This window comes from Stegastes partitus, unplaced genomic scaffold (genome assembly GCF_000690725.1).
Source record: "Stegastes partitus isolate 25-593 unplaced genomic scaffold, Stegastes_partitus-1.0.2 Scaffold594, whole genome shotgun sequence".
Classification (NCBI taxonomy): Eukaryota; Metazoa; Chordata; class Actinopteri; family Pomacentridae; genus Stegastes; species Stegastes partitus.
Window position 1 is genome coordinate 153,262 of NW_007578325.1, and position 21,060 is coordinate 174,321.

Consider the following 21,060-nt stretch of genomic DNA (forward strand, 5'->3'; position numbering starts at 1 on the left):
CACGCTATTCCAAGTTACAGCATTTCTTCTTTCAGCAGCACTGTTAATTGGGCAATATGCTTGTTTCTGTAGGCAGTATCCCTAATGCCATGTATTGTGCGACCCACACCGGTGTAATTTTCTCCACCCTGCTATTATTGTATATGGATTTCATGTGCACTGCTCATTCTGTGAAAGCGTTTCATGCTAGTTAACCATGCTGGTTTTTCGGGGGTTGTGGGCTTTTGTTACAACATCGTTCACTTTAAATGGAGCTGTGGGATAAGCGTTGGAAAAACACATTTGCACTGCATGGTGTTGCCGAACACATTAAATAAACAGAAATATTTACAATTAACGCTGTGAATCATCCGCTGCACACGCGGTTTCGTATGTACAGCACATCTGCAAGGGGATCACGACTCAAAAGACTCCAATTGTGAAAAAGCTTGTGATACGCATACGACAGTTGAGTGGCTGCTTTCCCCTGCGCCTGAAGGGTGCACCACTGCACCCGGTCCGTCATGGTAAAATAAGGTTTTCTATTATAATTTATTATCAGCACAGTGCAGTTTGGGTGCAGTAAAAGAGTGCTGATGTGGCATCCTCAAGCGTCCCATGTTAGTGCATTTTCAAAGAGTGCTGGAACGACTGGGTCTGCTGGGGATATAGTCGAGTGTGTACTTTAAACTGGATTGCTGAAGACCACGTACAGTAAACTGTAGAGCACTGTGCCCAAAACAGACTGCGCGATTGATACGCAGACTGACTGATAAGATTGGTGGCTAGATAGGTGAGTAGGTAGGAAACGTTATCAGTCCTGCAGCAGAGGGAAGACGTTTTCAAGGGCGTATAAATAGAACATGTGAAACTCGTCAGAAGGGATTCTGGTTCTTTTCCTGGCAATGAGTTTTGAGCTATATTATTAAGGGTATTGTATATAGTCAGTGATCTGGGGAGGGGGGGATGAAATGAGATGAGGCTTTGCTTCATATCCTCTTTTAATTAATATCATTATCTACTGCCCTTATCAGCACAACACACCCAAAGATGCACACCCACATGTGCAGCAGCACTGAGAGGCTTCATGGATTCGGAGCGGCAGAGCCTGGTGTAGGGAGACCACATCAGAGAGCCACATCAAAAAGCTGGAAAGCTATATAGTATTTATCAACCAACAAAGACACTAATATTCACACTGTGAAACAGAGTCACATGCACGGACCCGGTGACGCACGGCGAGAATGTGATGTGTTTTCTTTGTCATGTTAATCACTTCCTCGGGGGTTGGTTGCCACAACGAAGTGAAGAATGAATCACATGCCAGAACTACTACATATAGATCATTCACACTGTTCAATTCTTTGCTCTCTGCCGGCTTCTTTATTATTATTTCTATCTCTATTCTCCATCAGTCATTTTTTCTTCCTGGAACTGACCCCACACTTGGCTTGGTGAAGTGTGTGAATAAACAAAAACAAGGCAGTACATCCTGGGAAATGACTTTGGGCTGAAAGTCCTTGGAGAGGTTAACGCTTATTTTGCAGAATTTACTCACATGCCTACACTAGTATATATTCATTTTTACCGTACAGCCACCTATTCCTGTTTAACCGTTTAACACTGATGAATAAAAATAAATTCATTTATCCTCAGTGCTTTATATATATATATATATATAGTCTTCTTCTGCTCTTTTCTGATCTTTATAGTACAGTTTGTGTTACAAGCAGTGTTAGAACTTGCTCCCGCATTGCACAGCTTACCTTGTATCCCTGGTTGATGCCATTAATGAATTGCTGAGGTGGAGGGTTCCATGTGAAGCGGATGGTAGTCGAGTTAATAGCTACAACTTCCACTTCCTGCGGAGGTGCCGTGGGAACTAAATGCAGACAGACATACACAACAATATTTATCTGCCACGGGTTCACCAGGAGGAAGAGTGAGTTAAGATACAACGAGAAAAAAAGACAAATGCAGTAGCAGACCTAAAGGCCGGAGGTGCAGAAATGTTCAGTTTTGTGCCTTTTTCAACAAGCAGCGGTTGTAAATATCTCATACTGCACCGTAGCCCAATGTTTTATGTGGAGATTAAGTTCTTTTTTAAATTAAAAATATATGCTAAGCTTGCAAAAACTAAATGCCAAACCAACCCCTCCGTTCCTTTGCTGCCAAATCACCTAATTTCTCAAAAAAAGGAAAGAAAAATCTAATCTAATCTGTTGCATTTTGCAATTATGTATTTTGCATACTACTACCTGAGGAATGACTGAATGAGATTAGGATACTGATCCATCAGCGGCTGAATCTGAACGACGACGGCTCACTGGATTTGTGGCCTCAGTCCTGAGCCACATAACTCTCCCTGTACTAACCCAGCAGCCATTCCAACCTTTATTACCCACATGATGTAGCTGCACAGTTTGGTGAGATTTACTGATTAAAAATACAAAGTATCTGATACAAGAATTATGACATTTGACCTCATACCAAGCACTTCAACACCTGAATTAGTGTCTTTTATTAGAAACACTGTTCTCTCTCTCCTAAACACCCACTTCTTTTAATGCCACACCTCCACTGTGTAACGTTGGCTTCCTGATAAAGCTGTCAAGCCTAAAATAAGATAATGCCAATGACATCACTAAGACTTTAACAATGTTGTATTCTTGAAGCTCTGGAAATTTCCTTGAAGTGGGTAAACTAATGTTCATGTGTTAAATCCGTAGAGGACACTTACATGTATTCTATACACTATAAAAGCATTTAATTCTTTATTTATTTTATAATTACGGTGCACCAGCATTTGTAGTATGCATCACTCATACTTTAATGTAGAAAATAACATGCACACATCTATATGGATAACAGTATTTAATGAACCAGGACCTTCTGTGTGTGTTTAAATGTGAATATTAGTTCAAAGACTCAACAATGAAAAGTTCAATAACAAGACTGTACAGTCAAACTACAGCAGAATAGCAATAATTTGCAAAGTCTGTTTGAAGCGTGTAGGAACTTGGCCCAGGCATTCATCATCCACCAAAGAGTGAGCCAGAGAAGACAGAGTGCGAAGAGAAATGAAGAGAAGCTGTCGAATATACTGTGTATGTTGGAGCGGTTTTCCTGTGAAATGTAGGTTATTTGTTCGATATGAAAAAATAAAGGCTGGCAGGAGGTAAATATTGTAAACAAGTGCTGAACATGTTTGGTTCTCGCAAGCTGAACACATTTTCCTTCATCCATTCCAAGGCTGGAGCACTGTCTCTTCTGTTTATTTTCCTTATTTTTTCCCCCTTCGTCTGTGTCAGCGCACGAATGTTTTTCTACATGTAAATCTTTATGTGTTATGTGAGATCTATCGGACCAGCTGGTCAGTGAGACAAACAGGGTCCATGATGAGCGAACATTAAAGCCAGGAATAGAAGAGAGGAGAGAAGGGTGGCAGTGAAATGTGTGTGTCTGTGGGCACATGTTATGGTGATTACACAGTAAGGGGTTTATGCTGATGCTAGAAAGCCACAGAGTGATAATGCACTGCTGCATGATGGGAATGCCCTTTACATCTTATATTTGCACTAAAGTGGCCAAACGATGCAAAAACACACACACACATGAGTATGCAGGGTGGAAGGAGACCTGGACAAAAACCAATGGAAAATGAGTGGCAAGAGACAGTGCAGGGAAGCCAAAGGATGAGAAGACAGAGAGGGAGATGGAAGATTAATTGGTGTTAAAGATGCTCTCTCCCTCCCTGCCACGCTGACTGTACTCCTGGGGACTGGCTTCTAACCCCTTGCAGCTCACAGCTCCAGATAAAACACTAAACTCTGCCCTTTGGGGGAATCTTAGTATGCGCATAAGGCTGCTTGGGAGAGAGCAGGAGAAGAGCAATGTTATCAGAGTCTAACACTGAGTTCAGCCACATCCTCTCAGACACAGTGAGAAAGAGAGAAAATGTCCAATCCATCGCAGCCACTCCCATTAAACCACATTAGAATAATTAATGAGCCTAACTCCCTCTCCTGAGTCTATAAACCTGTCCCGAACTCTTGTAATAATGACTGTGAGTTTTATGTGCACATGTGTGTGTGTGCAGCTCGGTCCATCTTTAATAATGATAATATACCGCTGGAATAAAAGTCAGGAAGAGACGAGCACGTGTTTAAAGAAGATTTACTCCCACAACCACTTCCTCTCATCTCCCTTTACAATCTTCACTTACATTCTTCCCTGTTTCACAACCACTTCATTGATTTACGTTTGAGAGAGTTAAAAGTGTGTTCCTCTGTGCAGCCATGTTTGTTACAATAAACACACTAATATAGCTCATATAATATATTTATAGAGAGGTACAGGCAAACTGTGCCCATGAACTCCCTCCAGCTTATCCTGCAGAATCCCAAGGTGCTTGTTGGCCAGATGGGAGATGTAGTCCCTCCAGCATGTCCTGGGTTGCCCTTAGGGTCTCCTCCCAGTTGACTGAAGCTGGTATGCCTGCAAGGGGATGCCTCAGGGGCAACTTTAACACAAGTCTGAACCGCATCAATTGGCTCTTCGAAAAGCTGAGTGAGAGTGAAGTCTGCCAGGCTACGGAAAGACCTCATTGTGGACCCGGAAACTGTGATCTCAAGTCGACTGATCACCACCCAAACACTGTCATTATTATATATCTGCCACCTTTACAGAAAGGTCTCTGTTTATGTTTTAGAGATGCGACAATCCTCACAGTTGCATCAAAATGCCATGGTGCCCCCACCTCATTAATTAGCAGGACAATATGTTCCTATCCATACGTAAGTCTGCCACTCTGCCTCACTGAGTCCACAGAACTACGCTCCGTTTATTAATCCACTTATTAACTAGTCAGCCAGCACATCTACATGTGTTTGCCTTGTATTTAATTTGTATAAGAAATGTCAAGAATTAACATGCACCCTTAATGGGTGTGGGCGGGAACAATCTATTAATCAGACAAGAGCAAAAGAAAATAACACTGTCTCCTCCTGAAATGTTAATAATCAATTGATTAAAGAGCCCATACAATGTACATTGATTTTTTTTGCAGTTGTGTTTACATGTTTTAATGGTTATAAAAAAAAAAAAAAAAAAAGATTTTTCTCATACTTTACATTGCTGCTGCACCTCTTCTAACCCTCTAGCTGAAACCTTCCCTTAGAGGCTCTAGTGAAGAAACAATGTTGGACTGCGAGCTGCTCATTCTTTGTTTGAGGGTTTGACAAACTAGCAGGTAGGCAGGAGTTATGGAAATGTGCTACATGGTGATGTGGATAAGCACTGGAAGAAAAATCTGGGTTTGAAAGCACCAACCCTGAAAGCATATCATCCATTCATCCATTATCTATACACCACTTAATCCTCACAAGGGTCACAGGGGGGGCTGGAGTCTATCCCAGCTGACTCAGGGTGAAGGCAGGGGACACCCTGGACAGACAACCAAGCACACTCACATTCACAACTATGGACAATTTAGAATCACCAATTAACCTCGACATGTTTTTGGACTGTGTGGGAGGAAGCCGGAGAAACCGGAGAGAACCCACGCTGCATGGGGAGAACATGCAAACTCCACGCAGAAAGATCCTGGGTGTCCTCACCAGGACGCGAACCGGCGATCTTCTAGCTGTGTGAGGCAACAGTGCTAACCACTGGCATTGCAGCCCTGAAAGCATGTCAGGAGCTCTTTAATAATAAATCTATTGATACTTTTTGACTACCAGGATACATTTCCGCTAAAGATTTTTAAACCTTCTTTTGCCCCCTGCACAAACCACTACTAAAATATAAAGTGAGAACATATTTATACACACATAATGAAGGACTGTCCAGCAACGAAGCCTTTCTGGTCCACTATGTAAAGATTCCAGGATCAAAAAAGAGCTTGTTTGGGTTACTACCTAAACAGCATTTATGAGGGAATATGTTGAGTAATATCTGTTTAAATATGAATGTTTCAGAATGTACTATTAAATCTCTGTCTGTGCATCTTGCCTCACCTCCTTGCAGTGTGTACTCGGTGACAGGACTGCTGTAGACACCCAGGCCGGCTCCTGTGTAGGCAGCCACCTGGATCTGGTATTGTGTCCAGATGATCAGGTCTTTCAGCAGACAGTAGTTGGTCTCTGGACTGCTGATGTTCTTCTCCTGGTAGTCCCCTGGCAGCCCTGCCAGACGGTACCTACACACACAGAAAACACTTAAATATGTGGGTTTGTAACAAAACAAGTCAGGAAAGTAAGCTGGCATGAGTCAAAATCTATACTGACAAAGGGCATGTATGTGTAAAAACACAGAAATACATACTGAGCCTAGAAATACTTGATAATATACTGATATGCAAAAATATCATATCAGTGTGAATATTGCACGTCTGAATACAAATTTTGAAATTAAATAACATTTTTCACTTTCCCTCAGCATCATTTGTTCATCACTTGAAAGGCTACGGGAGACTCTGCAGAAGGAATTCCTGTCGGTGTGAAGTCACTCGAAAGATCTCTAAAGATTAAAAACCTTCAGTGTCTGGTAGACATCTCTGAATAGTGCACCTTCAAGGCCTTCCCTTTAGTACATGTGATATAAATGTCCACTTAAAAGGATATATGACCCGACTAGACAGGGAGGTGTAATACCACTGTGGTATTGTACATATCTGATGGAGCTGAATGGAGTAATAATCCCCATGTCAGCGCTTTAATATGTAGCCTATTCACCGTAACAGGATATTCCAACGATTCACCAGCTGAGTCAGCGCTCCATCGCACGTACATACAGGACACAGAGAAACACACTCATACACACACAAATACAGATACACAAAGTGAGGGGGGCGCCGGAGGCTGACGGGGGATCTCTGCCGAGGAGAGCAGATAACCCCTTTCTCCCCTCTCTCCACCTGACACACTGACACTGGGTGAGGAGGAGAGAAAGTGAGTGAGGATCTGCCAGCTGATACAAGAAGAATAAAGGAGGATCCAAAGGGCTGGCAGGAGGAGGTGGAGGCTCTGTCCTATAAAGCTGAAATGATGCAGTGGGGCTGTACGATTGTGTGTGATTCCATTTTCTTCTGATTTCTGAAGTGGAGGCAGATAACACGCTGAAGGAGGATAAAGACCTGATAACTTCTACCGCAATTACATGCAAATCTGTGTGGAGCAGCTGATGACAGTTTGATTACACACAGTGTGTCACACTTCAGGTAGACATGAAAGGCAAGGACAGAGGACTAAGGGCAGCCGGAGCATCGGTAAAGAGCACATGTGTGTGTGTGGATGTATGTGTGGCTACATACAGTTAACAGAGAGCAGGACAGGCAGTGTATAGAATGAAGGAATATTTCTATATGCTGTTAAATTAATTACAAATTACCAGTACATTTACATACAACTTATGGATACTTTTTACAATTGATTAGTCCAGAGATTGTCTGAAAAACAGTCTTCAGCATTAATTTCCAGACTGTAAAGTGTTTGTTTTGTCTGACCAACATACATTTATTAACATTCAGTGATATAAAACTGACATATTTTACATTTGAGACGTTGATACCACTTTTTCTCGACAAGTGCCCAACTGCAAAAACTGTATCAAAATTTTGTTGGAAATTAATTTTCTGGGGTTTGATTAATAAATTAATCAACCTATTTTTTGTTTTCTTTAACTCTACTATATACATTATTATAATTATAACTGTAGCACTCAGTTTAGTATTCAGTATGAGTTCCTGGAAGATGGTAATTCTTTGTAAATGAAAAACAACAAGATAATGACTCATTGGCTTAATCTAGTGATCATTTCGAACGGCTTAAAGAAATTTGGCTTAGAAAAACAAATCAACGACAACAACAAACAAACATCAAACAGAGCTACACGTCTCTGATATGCTTTGCCAGCTTAGATTTACTCTGTTTTGATATTTCATGTATTGGTGGGTGTCAATCTTTCGACAGCTCTGTAAGATGATGAGGGCATTTTGAAACCCAACACTTAGAAACAGGATTATATCTTTAACATTTATATACTTAAACACTCAATTAAATCTTTCTTTCTGTACTACGCATGGCATACAGACCCAACAAAAAGGTTGATTTTATTGTGTAGCTAATAGTAGCCGTATCTTTGTAATGTTGTGTAGCAAACACACAAAACACTATTCCACTGTTGGTTGTTTCAAATAATGTGAAACTAAGACAAGCCTCCATTGCATTTCCTTATTATTACTTAGACGGGTACATGTTATTCTGTACTATAGCTGTCCTCTCCTGATGAGGGCAAACCAGGGAACCTTGAATATGATGTGAAAAACCCTATAACACATAACATAGGCTATGTTCTGTTGCTGTAATTGTGCTGTTTCGGACCACATGCTGTGGGAGTGATCACTGTCATCTTCTGATGTGCATAAAAAAATAAATACAAGTGTTCTGTAAAAGGTTTTTAAGTAGGGTACTCAACCTGAAGTATGTCACTTACCAGCTAACACCAGACAAATTGTACATTTATTTCTGTCCACAGGTTTCTTGTTGGTTTTCACTGAGAAGGTATTTCTTGTTTTACATATAATACTAGCTCTGAATGGCTGGCTGGCTCCTGTCTTCGTGGTTATCTTCCCGGTTATACCAAGTAATTATAGATAGGTGACAAATTAAAGGAAAAAAAAAAACTGTTGTGCTGTGGGAGGCCTTTTGCTGGCATGGTTTAAGTCCACTTATCCCCTCAGAGGGAAGAGTTACTGCAAATCAACAGCCTGCCTACCATGTGCACGGTACTGCTATCCTATGCTATCTAATGATGGCATAAATCAAAAAAAATATGTTTTGTGTTGTGTGTGTTTACCTGAGTACATATCCTCGAAGGACTCCGTTAAGCTGCGGTTCTGGTGGAGGCTGCCACTGGACCATAATGGACTGGTTTGTGCGCCCGCTGGCTACGATATTTTTAGGAGGAGCACTGGGCGCCTCCTCCCGTAGCATCAATCTAACATACACAGAAACAAACAGACACACACAGAACCACAGAGAGCAAGAGAGAAAAATGATTTTGATCGAATTTATTCAGCATCTTGTAATGAGAATATCAGTATGGTTGAAGAAGTGCAGGCACAGCATTTGTGGTTATCAGTGGGTGTCCAGCCTTTGACTTACCACACAGCCTGCACAGGATCAGTGTATTAGGCTAAAGTAGGCTAAAAAGGAATTTTATAGCAATATTCTTTCCCAAGCATCTTCATCTTTTCCAGTCTGGGGGTCAGATTGTCTACAAACAAATTATCGTGTTTGTCAGAGGAGATACATGGGACAGAGCCGCAACTTATTATAGAGCCTCATCTCACAGTTTAAGCAGCTCTGATGAATTCTTATTGAATTCTGCGCTCAGCTGTCTCATTGCTTGTCTCCTGGTGTATCTTCCAATTTCATTTAATACATTTGTTTTTCATCTCTGGCTATACTGTTCATTTATTTCAAACAAACCACTGCTGCTGCTGATGGAAACGTTTAACGCATCACTTCCAGCGCGCCAGAGGATTTCTCCTGGGAATGATCGAGTCGAGACTGGGTGTTTAAAACAACAAATGTAGAAGCGTTCATGAACTCCATGCAAGTCGTATTTGCTATTGTGCTTTATTTACTGGCAACTTAGAAGAACAAACAGCCATTTACTATGTGTATGTTGCAGATTACCGCTAACATTCTGCCTTATTTCTCTCATTTTGACCGAGAGGCTTTTCTGCCTCCGATGTTTCATTTATATTCAAGCACTCTTGTCTGGGCAGTTTCTGTTTCAACCTCAGACCTGCCTCAGTCTCCCAGCAGAGCAGCTATACAGTGTGACAGCAACAGATAGTTAAATCACTATTAGTAGAGAATGAGCAAAGAGCTTGTCTTTTTACTTCCAGTGAGACAGCGTGATCCCTCACCCCTTTTGCCCTCTTCTGTCTATCCAAACCTTTCCCCCCCATCTTTCCTTTGACATTTTGAACTCCTCCTCCATTTTTTCGGTCTCCCCATCTGCAAACTTTCAATTTTCATCCATCACGTCCTTTGGCCTCAATTATTTCATCCCTCTATCTTTTGCTCATCTCCTTCCCTCCTCCTTTACTCTCCGAACCCCCCCCTCCACTCGACTCTCGACTCCACCCGTGATTAAAGCTCCCGGCCTTCTCATGGCTGGTAAAACACACAGGCTGAGCTGGTCAGCCTCTGGTTTTACTGTAAGCAGCTCAGCGAACGTAATCAGAGCCATATGCGCTCACACACGCACATACAAACACACCAAACAAATTCCTCCCAGCTTAAGACAGACTGCTGCATCCGATGGTCTTTTCCCTTCCATGGATTATGTCTGGAGATTTACATTACCTTCTCCCTCCAGCCCCCCCTTACTTCCCCTCTGTGGCCCATCTCTCCCTGAATGATTCTCTATAAGCTATTGAACCATTAGCTGTGGTATGGCTCGCCGTGTTTGTGTGTCTGAATCCGTGTGCGTCCGTAAATGTGTATGCACATCTATATATGTGCGTGTGTTTGTGTGAAAGCAGCGGTGTGAAAGCAGTTAGCTGGAGACTTGTGCAGGCGGATATATAGCACAGGCCAGTGGTTTTACAGCTGTGCTTTACTTCCATTAGGTTAGGCACTGTCAGACACCAGGTGCTGCAGGCATATACACACACACACACAGACACAAACACACACACACACACAATCACATGCTCGTGCACACAAACACACACACACGGGCTAATGGGCCTTGTGCGAATGAGATGGGCATTAGAGTAGCTGTCTGGAAATGGGGTATATATAATCCTCAACTATGCCACTGCTTTTGACTGAAATTGACGATGCACATTAATACACATACGCAACCTCACGCTACACAAACACCCGGACGCCCAGTACAGTACCCAACAGATGCAGTCGCTCGCCGTTTGACTGCAAATAAAACACAGCAACGCACACTGACACACTCACACCGGATAGCAGAAACTCCTCGTGAATTGCCTTAATTCCCTCTCAGCCATTTACGAGTAAATATTTCAAACAGTGGGTTCAGCATGAGGACATCAACTTCACTCAGGAGATTAAATATATAAACCCCAACCCACCCACTTATACAAAACCGCACATCACACACACACACACCTACACGCGTTCATATACGTCCCGCAAACCAAACCAAACAAACGCTGCCCAGAACTTAACGACACACTTTCTCTGTCCCTTGCTGTTAAGAAAAGAGGACATTTTCTGCAGGACATGTATAAATTTTCTAGTGTGCGCGTGAAAGCGAGGGTGTGTGTGTGTGTGTGTGTGTGTCTGTGTGGGGGGAGTGGGTGGGTTGGTAATGTGATGTGGGAATTAGGAAAAGTTTCTAGCTGTGTCATTCTCCACAGTTTAATGCCTGCTGGCTCTCTCGGCTAAATACACGAATACACCGACTCTTAAATTTAATGGTGTTACTGGGATGCTGAGTCCGTCCCTATTCAAACACAACAGTAAAATTTAGATCCAGCAGGAGTAAAAAATAAGCGAAACAGAGGGCAACTGAAAAACAATGAAAAACAGAAAGGGAGAAGAGAGAAGTGGTGGGACTGGCTACAACCAGCTGAGTAAATGAGCTTCAATTCTGTCTTATTTGACACTTTAATTCTGTTCTTCTTTAAACGTTGTGCAGTTTTGATGGAGGTTAGAAGATGTACAAAACACATATTTGTGCATATTTGCTTGTCATTTTCAATAAATAGTTTATCTGTGATCATACTATGTTATCAATCAGCTACCTTTTTAGCTGCTTACCAATAACGTCGCTTTAAAAAAACCTTTGGACAGATGCTCTCGTATTAGTGTTGTCATCTGGTGTGCAGAACTTAAACACTGCAGCACAAAACATTTTTAAAAAGACAACTAAATGTGGGACAGTGGGCTTCAGACACCCTGGAATCAAGGAGCAATCGATGGATGTAAGTAAAGGTAACAGTTTTACACGAAAATGCGAGTAGCTTCTAAGCAAGTAATCACAAACGATTTAACAATTAATGAAAAGTTAATGAGCACATCCTCAATAATTCAGAAGGACTACATACAACATATGTTACCAAAAAAACGAATGTATTTAGGATGATAAATATCTGTGACATGGAGTGAGGAATTTTTGAGTACTTCCTCGTCATTGAGTCTGAACCAGCCGCTGAGTGGTTCAGACTTCTAATACCTCATTCATTAGTTAATCATTAATTACTCTTTTCGTGCAATCCCAAGTAAAGTGGCGCATCATACTGAGCAGTTTTTAAGTTTTGCCTCATTACTTTACTGATACGTATGAAGTAATAATTATCTACCAGGATAATCTTACGTACCGAATGTTTAAGGGAAACGTTAAAAGCCGGCACTTTGAAAACTGTCACACTGAATGTCTGAAATTTGTGTGCAACGTGAATAATGGAACTTTAGAAAAATTAGAGGGGGGGAAACATATTTGTAATTATGGCTAAAGATTGGCTGGGGTAAAGAAACGCATGAATGCATAAAACCACAGCAATCTATAATTGTCAATAATTGATCCTTATCTCCTTTTAGCATTTTCTGCTCCTTTCATTTGTATTTAACATCTAATTAACCGTCACAATACCGGGATCATTTGGAGGACACCGCCGAGATAATGATCTATTTAACTCCATAGAAATAAAGGCTGACCTGTTATGTTGTGAGTTAATTAAATAACTCTAATGAATAACTAATGAACAGTTAAAAACCTAATGTCATTATTACAAAATGTAGTTCATTGAAGTTTAGTTTGGTTCATGGGCGAGCTCTTGTGCAAGAAATTTCTTTACTGTAAAAGAGCTGTATTTCCAAATTAATTCAGTCTAGTGTAAGATATTTGTCAGATCAGTACTGTACTATGATAAGCGCTTTGAGATTACATATGTTGTGGATTTGCACTATTAAATTTCCTTATGCCTTGTATAGCAGGGTACTAAAACAATCTGGATGTTGTGTTCCAAGAAACTATCAGGTCGACCTCACACGTTAGAATATACTCCATCATTATAAAAAACAAGTGATTTCTAGAAAGTACATTAGACATGATCAGTTCTGTCTTAATCTTGTGGTACTTTGACTCACATGTCCTTGGCTTTTGCTTGCTGTACTTTTTGTGACATGTTCGCAAGCTTATGTCTGAAAATATTCAACAGTTATTAAACTTGCTTTTGCAATCATTTGTCTCTCTACAGTGAGAGAAGTAGCGAAAGCATTACACGTATGTAGTTCATGTAAAGCACTCGTTAATGAGCGGAGTCAGATCGATGTGTCGAGCACATCCCCACTGACAGTGCTGCTATCTGTAGTGTCTGCTCACGTTTAACTAACGTTCACGCAGCATACATGGACACAGAATAAAATAATTTGAGTTTTTGTAGCGCTTTCAGATCCATTTTCCTTGTTTTTGTTGTGTGAAGGTCTGTAATTTTCCAGTTCTATGACATAAAGTAAATAAATCACTCACTGCGGCTACAGTTAAACACAGATATAATTCAATATTAATACGTTGGAAAGCATAGCACAAATCTCCGCTTAATCTTAATCTCTTTATGAACCTCCTAAGGCATTATTTTTTTATGATACGTGCCTGTGTGTGCGTCTAAAAGAAAAAGAGAGGAAGTGTTTTATCACATAGCCAGTGTTAAAGTCTGCTGTCTTCTGGTTATGACTGAACAGCTGGAATAAAAAAAACAGGCGTAAAGCCAAAAAGAATTGAGATGGATGTTTTAAAGTGCTGATGATGCCTCGAGTTCAAGGCATTTATGTATAATCTGTCTTTCCTCTGCTAATGCTTCCTCTTTAAAGATGGTAATGGCGTGAGTGCAGGTCATGCATGAGTAAGGATATGTGTGTGTGTGTGTGTGCAACACTCCAGACTGTGTAATTGGGAGTCTTCAAGAGAGTTTCTACATTTAGCAGTGATGCTTTCCAGCTTTGATCGCCTTCACTCATATACTTTTGGCTGATGTCCATCTTGAGGAATGCTCCCCATGGCTTCAGTGCACTTGTGAACTTTCTTAAACAAGGGGGGAGTTAGAAAAGAAAGGCAGGGTAAGGATGGGAGGCAAAGAGAAACAGGAGGAAATGTATGAATTGATGCTGTTAGGATAAAGATACTAATCAGGATGAGAACAAAATGGGAAAGTGCAGAAGCAGCTGGAAGTTTAAACTTTAATAAGGGCTTTTTGTCATCAATATTACAAGCTTCTTCTTCACTTTCTGTCCCGTTCCCTCACTCTGTCCACATTACTGCATTTTGTCATCCTTCTCATTTGGCTCTCAGAGCTTCTCCAGAACATTTTGCTCTGCTTCACTCTCCCTGTGTGTTATGTGCAGCACGCGCCTTGGCATCTGCGCCTGCTCGTGTACGTGTCTTATCCAGGCGAACATCCAGCAGATGAAAAAGAAAGTGTGTGTGGTTACGTATGAGGCGAACACTGAAGAAGAGACGCATCCATCTGCTCTGATACACTGACCAGTGATGACTTGTCTGTCTGCCAGTCTTTCATTTAAAGAGGATCAATCCAATCTATTCTCCAGGGCCTTTAACAACCAACTTTGGACTGAGGACGAGATGGCAGAATGGCTGCTGGAAACAAACACTGGTGCATGCAGGAGAAGAGGAAAGAGAGGAGTAATGACAAGCAAGCAGAAGAGGGGGATTAGTGAGAAAGATTTTTGAATAAAGGACAGAAACAGAGGAGGAGAAAAAAACTCAGCGCAGAAAAAAAGCAGAACTGATAAGAGAAGAACAGCACGCTGAGAAGGACACTGAAAGGTGACTGTAATCTGAGGTGAGTGAATGTGTGATGGCAGCTTTCACAGCAACTGTTGTTGCCGTGTCTATTTGGCAGAACTACCACTGGCATCTGCCTGTGGTCAGTCTCTACAGTCAGACAAAACCACGTTAGTGTGTGTACGTGTGTGTCGGCTTTATAATGCAGCAGCACATCTGTTGTATTGTACGTGAGTGTCAGAGATTTGGTGTATGTGAGTACTCAGGGGCAAAATTGTTAGGAGGCCTGCCACACCTCCTCCAACCCTCTCTCACACGACGCAGTTCCATCAGTGCTAAGGCATCATAATTACCCCCATTAGTGTTTTCTCTTGGGATGAAAATGCAAACAGACACACACATGCATGCACATGCACACACAAACATAAAACATCTGCACAGCAATCTATTTGCTTTTCAGGCGAAATCACACACTCTCCCTTTTAAACAGATCCTCACACACAAACACGCAGAGCAGTTAATTTCATCATTTTTGCTGTTTAGTTCACTTTGTGCAATAGAAAGAGACTGACAGGGACAGACACGCATGTATACACACAGACACGCAGACATCTACAGCATGGATGTGTTGAATATAAATTGCTCATTGCAAAGAAAATGGATTCTAAACAAAAAAGGGATGCTCCCTTCATCTTCGCCTTGTTAAAGTCCATCCTTGTTTCATCGCCATTCTGAATCCCATGTTCCTGCCCGTTCTCAATACACACACTAGCACACACACGCTCACATTAAGGTATACAAAGTAGACTGTGGGGGTGCACACGCTATGCCTTTTGACTGCAGAAAGGTTCCATTTTATTCATTCCCACTTTGTGTAAAGCAGTGTGACCAAGTCTATTACGCAGAGATGGAACAAGGAAAAAAAATCTATTTCATACAAATCATAGCATGTTTTGCAAAAAAAAATAAAAAATGGTTTCATGCTTTCTGGAAACATCAGGAAAATAGTAGTTTGGCATCACAAGAAGTAATGTGAAGTGTGTATTTAGTATAGCTGGCAGTGGTGAATGTGTGTCAGGTGTGAGGACATGCCTGCATGTATTTGTGAATTTGCATAATTGGCTCGTACCTCTGCGTCTCAGCGCTGTACTGACCCCTTCCCACTTGATTGACAGCACAGAGTCTAAACTGGTAGGTCCTGGCAGGTGTGAGCCCGCCCACTGACACCTCGGTCACTGCAGGATCAACCTCCGACAGGTAGACCTTCCATGGAGAGTCTAGACACAAGACACAAATAGTAGAGGCTGATAATATCTGGCTGAGGAAGGACAAACAGAGACACAGGGACACTTGGGGCCTATAAATCACAAGGAAAGAGAGGAGGAATAGATATAGAGGCAAGGTAAAGGGAAGAGGGGGAAAGTTGGAGAGAATTATAAGATGAAGCATAGGATGCAACAAGAAAGAAAGTTGGGAGGAAAAAAAGGAGAATTAATAAAGAAGCGCAGATGCTGCCATATTGTTGCCAGCTTATCTTTCAGTCTTCCTGCCGAAGATACCACAGACAGATGCACTATTATCCCCATTATCGCACCAGCCACATCACTAGGATAGCGTGCATGTGCCATTATAAGCGAATCCACCGTATTAGAGCCATTGTCTGACATGAAAATACATTGTATTCATAGAGGGCCATTCTCTCTAAAATACAATCCAAAAGAATTTGATATATAACATGCACAGAGTGGGTAATCAGTGCGCACAAAACTAATCCATTCCCTACCGTCGACATTCATCCTTCACTGCAATCGACCAGACATTTAGGCTCTCCACATTCCTCATCTTTCTCTTTATCGCTCCTTGTTATTCTCTCTCTTTTCTCCCAGGACAACACTTCTTTCTATCATTATTTTGATGTATTTTTGTAGACGCTACGGAGCAGCTGTTAAATGTTGACAGCGCAAAACTTAAAGTCACATTCATGGTGTCTGTCTTAAAAGTTATCAGAATGAGGATTAACACTTGATATTTGTTCATCGGACCGGCTCCTGCAGCGATATGCCAAGTGCTTAGCTGTGCATGCTCACCACCCTGTCCCCTTAGCTTACAGCAGGAGTGAGCGGCTCTACAGCCATCTCCCTCCAATCTGTTTCTCCTGTCATTATAGTCCTCAGTCCCTCTTTCCTCTCTCTCTCTCCCTCTCTCTTTCTTATTTGACAGAGTGCCAGCCTGCTGTTTCGACATCTGTGGTGGAGAGAGGGTGAGAAACAGAGAGAAAGAGAGAGAGAGAGAGAGAGAGAGGGTAAAGGAGGGAGGGAAAATAAGAGTTTATTTATAGGGAACCTGCATGTACATTTACGCAGCAACACCATCCTCCATATGCCAGTCTCTTGTAAATGAGTGCATGTCAGTGCCTCACAGACAGCGAGCGAACAGCTGTTTGCCGCTCAGGAAATGTAAAGTGGCCCAGGGACGGGCACACACACACACAAAAACACAAACACATACACACATGCACACTCATACATACTGTTCTCAGAGAGCTCCAGCAGGTAGTACAGGAGAGGGGAGTTCCCATCGAAGGGGCGTAGCCAGGACAGCAGGACGGAGCGGGAGTCAGAGTCGTTGAGACGAGCCGTCAGGGAGCGAGGAGAATGTGGCAGCTCTCTGGACGCAACAAAGACAAAATAAAAACAAACAAAAAGCTGTCAGATGTTATTAAAAATTGCTCTTGTAGTGTCATTTGATGAGTCTTCAGAGAAACTGTTCAACATTATAGGAATATACAGCACGAGTTTGTGCAATCAACACAAAGACTGGAAACATGTAGCTTGGGGGAAACACCAGCAGCACCTCTAAATCTCAGTTGTGTTGTTACTACATTAACATCATTAACATCAATGGCATCACTGATACGAGCCATCCGTACTTGTCTGATTTTTAGGCCCTACTGTATCACCAAGGTCCCATTCAGATAAAGAATAACAAGACGTCAATGTTTAGAACCGTAGAATTACAACATTTCCAGCATGACTCCAGACGTTTTGCCAGAATGTTGGTTGCAAGCATTAGCCAGGTAGTTTTCAAAAAGTTACTGCTCCCAGTCAGTAAATACTCGGCACATAAAGCAGCAACTCCATTACACCACAACTTGTAGTTTTTACACATTGGTATTTGTACAGAGTAAACCAGTGAGATATAACAGGTTATTTTGAGCTTAAGATGTGCTGGCAGGTGAATTTTTCTGTTTCCACTCTGTCTGCTAAGCTATTCCGCTTGTTGTGGCTTCACATTTTCAATCAAGATATGAGAATGGTATCAATCTTCTCTTTCTGACTTTTTTTTTTTTAACTTTTGGAAAGAAAGCAAAGCATTTTATTCCAAAAAAAATAAATAAAATAAAATCAGGCTGCTTGTTTAACATCCGCATCTAGACAAAAGAGTGCGTCTGAACAAGTAATAACACATTTATGCATTTGCATCTCATAAACATGTCTGTGACTGTGTGCAGAGACTGTTCATTAGACAGATATTTGTTTCCTGTGTTGTGTTATTCCATTAAATATGTGCGGCGGAATAATGTTGGCTCTGACACCCAGGTTAGTTCTTGGGTCTGGTCCAGGATCAGTTCCAGTGGGCGATATCTTTTAAATATGACTGCGGTTTGCATATTTTTAATTTGCGCGTGCTCTGCATCGCCACAAATATATCTCACCACATCTATTAAAAAGAAATTTTCCAGACATTTGCCCATCCCCTGTGGATATTTGTGCATCCCTGCCATGTTAATAACAAAGACAGCAATACAGATATATTCATGAAAGCAACAGAAAGTCCAGACATTTGATTATACCAATTTTCGTGCATCATAACTCTCTTTAAAAACTGTTGGCTTGGAGGACAAGGAAAGCAGATCTCAGTGTCCTTCTATGTGAACGGGAATAACAGAAGTGGAGATATTTACGGACAACTTAGACGAACAAAATAAATATATTTACACCGAATCCATGATAGCAGAGATCGTCCCTTGTGTCTAGGCTAGCTGCATCTCATATTCATAAGTTTATTAATTATTTGTTAGCAATCATGGATGTGTGAATATGCTGTCCAAGGGCTCTCCTCTTGACAGGCTGCAAGCTCTAATTAATTGCATCAGATAAAGTGGGGTTAAAAATGTTTGCCTTGTTTCTGTTTTTGCTGGCGTCAAATTTTTACAGTTTAATATTCCAGTGGCCAAAAAAAAAAGGAGAGGGAGAGAGAGATGGAGAGATGGATGACGAATAAGACAAAATGCTATAAGAGTAGGGCACCGCAAGAAGACGCGCGGACAGCAGCGAATGAGGCCGAGAGCGAGCAAGGGGAAATGAGAATGATGTTTTCTTTTCTGAGCTGACATGATCATATTAATTAATGGATGAGCTTAGAGAATGTTAGAGCAACTACCTTCACACCTCCCCCACCCACACAAAACACACACACAAGCACAGACACACACTCACGGACCCATGGATGGGTCTTGCGGGAGATGAACCAATAACCTGCTGGTAATTAGTCTGTCTCCTCAGCCGCCAGCGTCTGTTAGCCTCTATGACCCAATGATACTGAGCTAACGAGAATGTCAGTCACACTCGTAGATACACACACACACACACACACACACACGCACACACACACAGTCGTACAGAAATCCCCTCGTTCCCCACATGTTTTTGCACAGCCATAAACACAGATCTGCTCCCTCCCTGTGAGTGTGACATGTGAAACCTCTTGTCTCTCTATAATTCAGAAGGATGTGGACTCATGTTCAGCTTCTCTGCTACCCTGCAATTATATTAATATATCATAAGTGCTTTTAATAAATATATTATAAAAGTGCCTATTAATATATTAAGGTGACTACCTGTTCTCTCACAGTGGCTGTAATGAGGCTGTGGGAGTCGGAGTGTGGGACACACTTGTGTGGCATGTTTTAGTCTGAGCGCCAGACACACAGCGTGACACATTTACATCCATCCATCATCTACACACTGCTTTATCCTCTGTAGGGTCACGGAGGGGGGGCTGAAGTCTATCCCAGGTGACTCAGGGTAAAGCCAGGGTTCACCTGGACAGGTTACCAGTAGGTCACCAGGCCATCGCAGGGCAACACGGAGAGACAACCAAGCACACTCACATTCACACCTACAAATAATTTAGAATCACCAGTTGACATGTGTTTGGACTGTGGGAGGAAGCCGGGGACCCCGGTGAGAACCCTGGCAGGCACAGGGAGAACATGCAAACTCAACACGGAAAGACCCCAGGAGCTCCTAGCTGTGAGGCGACAGTGCAAACCACCGCGCTACAGTGCTGCCCTGTGACACATCTGCTAACCCGGTCCACATGAAAGCATGCATGCATACAAACATACTGAACATACAGATTCTACAGTGGATGACTAATATGGTTGCGTTTTCACAGAGCAAGACGTTTACTGCATATGAAGGGTAATTGCAGATATGTCAGAACACAACTATTACTACGAGCTAATAATAACTTCCACTGAGGAGCCATATTCTCACACCAGCACGAACACGGTATTAGGTTTAGACGGTCTGACCTCTGACTCAACATGACTATTGCTACAAACAAGCAATTATGTTATTAGACAACTACTGAAACAAGCTGACAATAATTCTTTCTTTATGTGTGGCAATATACCCAATTACCCATCTGCTGCTTCTCCTGATTTTAACAAGCATAGTCAGTCATTATTTAAGTGCTGTATCGTACGGCATCTTCCCTGTCAATCATATCTGCAATTTGAATCTGTCAGACTGCTAGCTCTAGACTGATGGACTATTTTTTTTTTCTTCTTTAAAGCACTGGCACATCAAGTTACCTTGTGTCTTATCGTGAGGAAGAAAGCAATTTATGCTGCCAAAACTTTTTCACTCCTACACATGTATATCAGTCTATCATATGAGTAAGAAAAGGTAAAATACATGTGAATAGCAGAAAAAAAACTATGTGTTTCAGAGATTAATGAAGAATTTGGGGGGAATACACACTTTCACTTTCTTGCCAAGAGCTAAATCAGAAGGTTAATACTCCTTTCCTGTCAGTGTGCTAAATATGAAGCAACAGCAAACACTCATTTAAAGACCCCCTCTGGTGAAAATCAAGTTGTTGTTTGTTTTGTTTTAAACCTATATTAACATGTCCATATGGTGTTTTTTTTATATGCTCGAAAACACATCACAAGTAATCAACACCAGGACTAAGTATTCTCACCTTGAAACTGCA

The 21,060-nt window shown here is 41.7% G+C and overlaps 1 protein-coding gene across 1 annotated transcript in view; it reads right to left on the bottom strand.

The window, feature by feature from the left end:
* LOC103362696 (protein sidekick-1-like) overlaps positions 1 to 21,060 on the bottom strand; it is a gene marked incomplete at its 5' end in the record, with an annotated part of 63,050 nt that overhangs the window by 32,359 nt on the left and 9,631 nt on the right. The window contains 5 exons of the mRNA XM_008289128.1: positions 1,746 to 1,861; positions 5,997 to 6,178; positions 8,836 to 8,976; positions 15,905 to 16,052; positions 17,306 to 17,442. Of these exons, the coding sequence (XP_008287350.1) occupies positions 1,746 to 1,861; positions 5,997 to 6,178; positions 8,836 to 8,976; positions 15,905 to 16,052; positions 17,306 to 17,442 (724 nt within the window). The remainder of the gene's footprint in view (positions 1 to 1,745; positions 1,862 to 5,996; positions 6,179 to 8,835; positions 8,977 to 15,904; positions 16,053 to 17,305; positions 17,443 to 21,060) is intronic.